At 26.3% G+C, this 7,880-nt stretch overlaps 1 protein-coding gene across 1 annotated transcript; it reads right to left on the bottom strand.

Annotated features, from left to right (window-relative positions):
* Nucleotides 1-650: 650 nt before the first annotated feature.
* On the bottom strand, nucleotides 651-5,244 carry LOC147066638 (fidgetin-like protein 1). The gene is made up of 2 exons (XM_085955105.1): nucleotides 5,225-5,244; nucleotides 651-1,599 (listed from the first exon to the last, which is right to left on the bottom strand). The coding sequence occupies exons 1-2, from the start codon at nucleotides 5,242-5,244 to the stop codon at nucleotides 651-653; spliced, it is 969 nt and encodes a 322-aa protein (XP_085811231.1).
* Nucleotides 5,245-7,880: the final 2,636 nt, after the last annotated feature.

Below are 7,880 nucleotides of genomic sequence, written 5' to 3' on the forward strand. Positions count from 1 at the left end.
CGTGAATTTACTATTTTACGAAATTCGGGAAAAGCCATGGAGATTAGCCTAATTGCGCGTTTTTTTCTCTGTGAACACTACATCATTTCAAATTATCAGTTTAGATTTCGTATATTTGTGCCATGAAACAACACAATAAATGTGCAAACCGAATTTATTTTCAAAAAAAGCTATGCGATTTTTTTATATTAAAGGCATATAACATTTATGTATCGTTTTTATTGTTACATCATTTGATGATTTTATAATTTTCACAATGCCCTTAATGTGGATTCACATAATCAACTGTTTTTTATATTGTTATTTTAGGTAAAATTTTTACATCTCAAATAAAATTGTTGAAAATAATTACCAGTTAATTAAGTTAAAAACATATTTTATCATTATTTTGAGAAATAAAATGTTTATTCACCATATTTTATCTTATTCAAACTTATATTTTGACGTGGTATCTTGTTTTAAGCTTAGAATTTGGCATAAAAGGATGTAGATAAGTATTAAAATATAAGATTGTGACATTTAAAATTATTATATGACGCAATATGATTCACTAAATATATTTTATCATCTTATCTTTATAAATTGCTTAAACAAAGGGTCTGTTTGGAGCAATAAAATTATGACTAGCCATTATGAGAAAGAATTTTTTATTAAACAGATCCAAAATTTTTATTCCAATCAACAAAAGCCGATAAATCTTTTTCAGAGACGCTTTTTCGAATTTGCTTCATTGCACCAACAAAGTCTTTTATTTCTATTGGTCTAGCCCTAAAATCCGAGGCTGTTATATCATCTACTTCTCTTATTGGTTCCATTGAGGCTTCTCTGCACAAATTATAAATATCCGAACCCGAATATCCTTCAGCCATCTCAGCTATTTCTTTGTATTCACTTTCATGCAGCGATGTCTCGAAATCTTTTACAAGATGTCTTATCATAATTTCCTTTGCTTTATCACATGGAAGAGGGACATAAATTCTTTTAACAAGTCTTCTTCTTGCCGCCTCATCGATTTCATGGGGTCTATTTGTAGCCCCAATAACCAGAATTTTATCTTCGATGCTTGTTCCCGCGCCATCAAATTGAACCAAGAATTCCGTTTTGATTCGTCTGCTGCCTTCATTCTCACCGTCGTTTCTTTGACTTAATAAACTATCGATTTCGTCAATAAAAACAACACTAGGTTGCATTTTTCTAGCCAGATAAAAAAGTGCACGAACCATTTTCTCACCTTCACCGACCCATTTTGATGTTAGTGAACTTGCGGATATAGAAAAAAAAGTTGCTTTACATTGAGAAGCAATACATTTCCCGATCATGGTTTTTCCAGTTCCGGGTGGACCAAATAATAAAAGTCCTTTTGGTGGGTTTCGAAGACCTTTAAAAATATCAGGTCTGAGAATCGGCCATACCACAATTTCATTGATGCTTTTTTTTACATTCTCGAGGCCCGCAATATCTTCCCATTTAATTTGCGGCGATTTATCGAGAATCTCGTTCTTTATTTTTTCAAGAAGACTGTTATCAATTCCACTTTCTGGATCAACATTGCTATTGCCAGCTTTCTTCTTTTCTTCATTTAATTTTATATCATTTCCACTACCAGATTTAAAATCGGTATTATTATTTGAATTATAAGACTTTCCGATTCCATAAAATAAATCATCTTCAATTAATTCTTCATTCTTTAACAAAATATCTATTGCTTCAATTTCAGTATCGCTGCAGAAAATTGGAATTGATATAAAATTATATATAAATGGAATACATTCTTCGAAAATTTTTGTTTTATTAAAATTGTTTTCATCGTCTTTTCGAACATCTAACAAAAGCTTGATATAATGTGAATATAACTCTTTATATTTATTCATGATATCTTGTGTATAGCATTCTTGCGGTAGGAATGATGGAAACTCGGGAAGATTATTTTCTTTTATCAGTCTTTGCAGTTCATAAAAAGTATTTTCCATTGTTTCTTTAAATATCATGGGTCTTTGAACATTATATATCAGCGTATGAAATTGTTAAAGCTATGTAAATTATTTTAAAATTAAAACATCAATAAATATTGAAATTTAAGCATGAAAAAAAGACATAGCATAAATTATAATTTCATTTATATAATAATTTGTAGGCTACATAAACTACCATGAATTTGATTGGGCAAATACAATAAAATGAAACAATTTCTTACTAATTTTGCTTCATATTTAAGAAATAAAACAAAATAATCAAAAAACTAGCGCATATAGAAGATAAGAATCCTATTTCAAAGTTTGTAGCAGATTTCAGATAGGAATCATCCTATGTATATTATATTAAGCCATTTATTTTTTATCTTTAAGAAATCACAATTTATTTTTTTATGCTCCAAAGACACAGCTCAAAATTAAAATAGCATTATATTTGTATTCTAAATAATTAAATTCGTTAAAAAGCGTTATTATTATTTTATTTTCTCTCAAAAATATTTTGGGCTTAAGAAATTTCCTTTTATTTTTTTATGCGTCAAAATCACAACTTAAAATTAAAATTGAATTTTTTCTTATATTCTAAATAATTTTATTTCTAAAACAGCATTTATACATCTTGTTTTCTCACAAAAATCATTTAGGCTTAGAAATTGTCTTTTTTTATGCATCAAGAACACAACTTAAAATTTAAATACCATTGGGTTTGTATTCTAAATAATTATATCTCTAAAACAGCATTTATTACATCTTATTTTCTGTCAAAAATTTTTTAGGCTTAGAAATTGTCTTTTTTTATGCATTCTAAATAATTCCATTAGTGAAACAGCGTTTATAATATCTTATTTTCTATCAAAAATTATTTAGGCTTAGAAATTATCTTTTTTTTATGCGTCAAAATCACAACTTAAAATTTAAATAGATTTGTGTTCGTATTCTAAATAATTCCATTAGTGAAACAGCGTTTATAATATCTTATTTTCCATCAAAAATATATGTAGACAAAGTTTGATAAAAAAAAAGTTTCTTAAAATTCAATTATTTACATATTATTATGCTGTGTTTCTTTCAGATATTCAAAAAATAATTAAGATTAACTTTGAGATAATTAAAGGTTGCATTTGAATGCAATCATTTTGGTTTTTAATTATAAACCTCAATATACTAATTATTTCTTGCCTTTCTGTATGTTTTCTTAAAATTCACAGGCTGTATCAAAATTTAGAAACAACCAAAGAAAAAAAATAGCTTTTATAACTAATTTAAATTCTTTCTTTATTAATCATGTTTTGATCTTAGCAGCAAAAAAATGTTTTTTTGGACAATATTATTTCGCATCTGTAAAATTTACACCAAATTGAAATCTATTTATGTGCTAAAGATGAATATTTAATGCCAAAATTATTACCAGGGACATAAAATTTTTAAAACATTTATTTTAAAGCAGGATGGGGTGCTGATTATCATAACAGGTACCAGAAGAAACTTTTAGTCACGAACCAGATCTAGGCATATATAAAAATCTTTGGCTTGAGAAATATCCTTGAATTAATAGGTCTCGAAAGAAGTAGAAGTATTGAAGAAAACTTCGAAGAGGAGAAGGTAGCCGAAAATATAAATACGCAGTGTGCATGGGAAATCAACCAAGTTGTGCACGAGAAGAAAACTAAAATTTTGGTCATATAAATAAATCAAATTTATTTCAGCAGCAACAACTTTCGATATAGATAATCGGATTAATACCTAATCGGGTTGTACATATAATAGAAAAATATTAAATGCTCTTTATTTTAAAATAATATTCACTATATATATAGAAGATTGAATTCTATATAGCCAGGCATAAATATATTATTAATTTTTATTGCTCTATCACTTTAAAGCAATAAGTCAAATATTATAGTGTCTAAAATGACACTTGAATAATTAAGTCTTAAAAGAAGAAGATGAATATAGCGAGGTTGTTTAATGTAAAGTACAGTGGTGTGTGTAAATATAAACAGCTCATAGAACTATCCTAAATATTTGCTTGATTGGATCGGGGTAAAAGGGAGCAATGAATATTTATTTATGGGTTAATTCGATTTTGAGCTATTTAATCTTCTTCAAGCAAAACTTCAGAGTTCTCAACAGAACATATTTGGCTGATACTTCTTTCTACCTCGTTATATTTATAATCTTACCATATACATCTTCTTCGTTCCAAAATTATTAGTTTAAGTGTCTTCCTCAAACCTATTGTTTGTGCGCATGCTTCAGCTAAGGTTCCTAACTCCTTAATATACAACCTATGGTATTTTTAACCACACCATCCCAAGTTATGACGCATGTGTACTATTTGTGTTCTACATATATAGACTAGTCATGGTCATTTGCTAATGGTCATATTTCCTAAAATTCTCATTTTTAACTTTAGTAAGATTACCCATACTTTTTATTACTTTTCTATCAATGTGATAAAAGGTAAAGAAATAAAAATAACACATGAAATAATTTAATTGTTTTAGATTATTATAGAGTTAAAGTAAAAGGGATGTTATTTAATGAAGCACGAGATGATCGACGGTGATAATTAGATTAATTACACTTGAAAAAGTTACGATTATGGAGAGAATAGCCATGATGAGAATAAGATGAAAGAGGTATATTATGGTTGTGGAAGACACTTGAATTAATAAAAACTTGATAAAAAAGGATGTATAGAGGAACGTTATTGAGAGAATTTGACTGGATATATTATATTTAAGGGTGACACTTGAATTAATATGTTGGAAAAGATATATAGAAGCGGATTGTATAGAGGATATGACTGGAAGAATATATAAATATGACCAGGCCTATATAGTCATCTAAATTTTGCCTTGGTTAATAAAGAAATACAAAACTAACTCATATATTACTAAAAATTTAAGAGTAGTTGCATAATATGAACATATCTATTTAATATATATCATTGATTGTATCATGAATTATTAAAATTGATTAAATATTTTATATAATATGATTCAATATTTTTTTTATCATGGACAGTGAATTTCAAAATTTATTTTAATAAAATCTATATCTTTTAACATAAAAAAAATAACATCGGTTTAAAATCGAATGGAAGAATTCGAACACGATTGGCGCGTAAAAAGCAGAAAAACGTGAATTAATAAGTTTAACTGCGAAGATATAACAAATTATTATATAATAAAAGTTCATGATAATAAGATTAAAACTAATATTTTATTCTCTGTATAAAAACACTTTACCTTTTGTCCAAAACTTTCATTTCTCAAAATCTTTGGTTTCCTTCTAAATTTTCAGATCAGAATTTAATTATAAAGAATACTTTTACTGCTAATAAAGCTGTATAATATTGTTTTGTGTAAATTTTGTAACTATAATGGAATTGTCTGCTATTTAAATATGATCTTCAAATTGAATGTGAAAGGATTGATTGCAAGAAAAGCAGATAAACTAACTACAAATCCAATTAACAAAAACAATAAAAAATCCTTCTTTTTTTTCTTGGTATCGATATCCAAAATATTTATCGTAGATATATATTGAATGATTAAAATATCAATTATCGAAAGTATGATCGAAATGTAAGGTGTATCAAAATAAGTTAAAATAAGTCTTAAGAAATCTATAATCGGCGTAAATATCAAAGAAAGTGTGGAAATATACACATACGTCTGATAATATTCTTTTTTTAAATAGTTTACCCAGAAAAATCCATTAAGATAAGGAACAACATTATATGCCACTAGCTTTAATAAGTGAACGATTGGACTGTAATTCGGACATATGTAAATTAATGGTGCGTATAAACATAAATTTATTAGTGTATATGCCACTGCTAATATCATAATTGTCCAGGGTGTAAATTTGTGTGTTACTGGCATACAGTGTTTCAAAAAAAGCGTCCTCTTTATATTTCTCATAATCTTATTTCGTCTTTTGAAAGTATTTTTTCTTTCGGGCATTTTGTCTCCGTTTCGAACCATGGGCAAAATTATTTTTAAAAAATTTATATGTTTCTTGAAATGCTATATGGTGTGGTTGAATAAATCTATATAATTGATAATGTGGCAGACTATAATTGCTTTCTCATCCAATGGTGAGCTTCCAAATGGAACCATTATCATGATTATACTCCTAAAAAATAATAGATCGAATCTGTATTTCTGATATAATAAAGTTAAAATATAAATGTCTAGACCAAATCTAGATTTATATTGTTTTTTTGGGTCATATATATACCATCAAATTAAGAGATCTGCAATCAAAAAATTCTCTCATATAATAAAAAGCAGATTAGAAGAATTAATTATCTCGATCAATCTGTATTAAAAATAATTTACTTTCATGTGAATTTATAGTTTATTAAACAGATTCATTTATTTTTCAGAAAAAAAAACAGTTTTAGTATATGTTTTTATTTGTATTGAGCACAAGAAATATATTTTCGGTGGTTAAAAAATGAAATTTCTTTCTGGCAAAGTATCTGGATTCATCCATAATACACCGATATGCTTATATATTTTGAACTCTAGACATTCATTTTTAGATTTATATTTCTTGGCTTTGTTTATTTTGTATAATACATAAATAAATTATAATATATCTAAAATTTTATTTTCAACAAAAAAATTGAAAATCGTAAGTAGGCTTTAAAACTTGCAGTTTTTCTCGGTATTATACAATTGGATCGTATATTAAAGAATAATGTTTTGTTATAATCTTATTTTTATTGGATTTATGCCCAATGATTGTTGTGTTCACTTAAATTAGTATTCCATAGATTACCAGATGCAGTTTGCGGTCTCTATTTAAGTTCATAAAATGTGTTCTTCTATCATTTTTGCAGGTAAAAACTCAACTTATGTGATAATTAATTGAAGTCGTGAGCCAGTATCTTGCCCCACTATAAGATACAAGTAAACATATTGTTCAAAAAAAATAAGCATTACAAACTTCCAATTATTAAATAGTTATCCAGCGGGATATTTTTTTAGTTAAGAAAGAAAATATAATCTTTTTGATAAAATTATTCACAACAACTGATATATTATAACAAATATGGCTTTTTTGAACTACAATATTGTAGAAATAATTAAAGCAATCATACAAAAATGTATAATTATCACTTTCTTTTATGCGACTTTGTATAAAAAATGAAAGCATATATCATAATTAATGTTTTAAACTAACATGATCAATATTTTTTTAAGATTATAGTCAAATGGAAAAACAAACAAGACCATATCATCGCATCTGAATATTTTTATAATCTGGGATGTAATTATTTCAGCTTAAGAAATATTAGTTTGATAAAATGTTTGAACTTTATGTAGATTATATTATAAGTGTTTCTTGTGTTATAATATCCAATTTTGGATTGATATAAGACTTTATAAAAACTAATTGATCTTGTAGATTTTTTATGTAGCATGTAATTTAAATTTTTACCATAAAACACACTAACTAAAATACAAAAAAAAACACATATTCGCAGGATTATTCCGAATAAAAAATTATGGCGCAACCGAATTAAATTATGTCACGGATAACTAGTAGTATATCGGTAATTCCAACATTGTACAATAATTTTACTAAGAAAAATGAATTATAATAATTAATGCGTTCATAAAAAAATATTTACAAAAAATTGGAAATCTTTTAGATTGCCACAAAATAAATACTTTAATATTATATATTTTGAAAATTGATCTTTATTTATTTTAGATCAATGCGCACTTATATAAAAATTTTAAATAATATTTCTTATACATATTATCTCGTCTAAAAGGGGTCTAATTGGTAGAGATAACCGATAAAGGATATATTCCAATATAAAATTGTATGATATCTTCTGATATATTTTCTAAATCCGGAGTCACGATTGGTATTCAAGATTGC

Source organism: Rhyacophila brunnea, unplaced genomic scaffold, assembly GCF_057557595.1.
Source record: "Rhyacophila brunnea isolate RB1 unplaced genomic scaffold, BYU_Rbru_1.0 scaffold_44, whole genome shotgun sequence".
NCBI lineage: Eukaryota > Metazoa > Arthropoda > Insecta > Trichoptera > Rhyacophilidae > Rhyacophila > Rhyacophila brunnea.

Bases quoted from the DNA above. Each gene is read 5' to 3' on its own strand.
- LOC147066638 (XM_085955105.1), bottom strand. From the start codon at position 5,244: ATGAAAGTTTTGGACAAAAG. The intron at 1,600-5,224 runs GTAAAGTGTTTT...TAAATCTGGTAG, and splicing joins ATGAAAGTTTTGGACAAAAG to TGGAAATGATATAAAATTAA.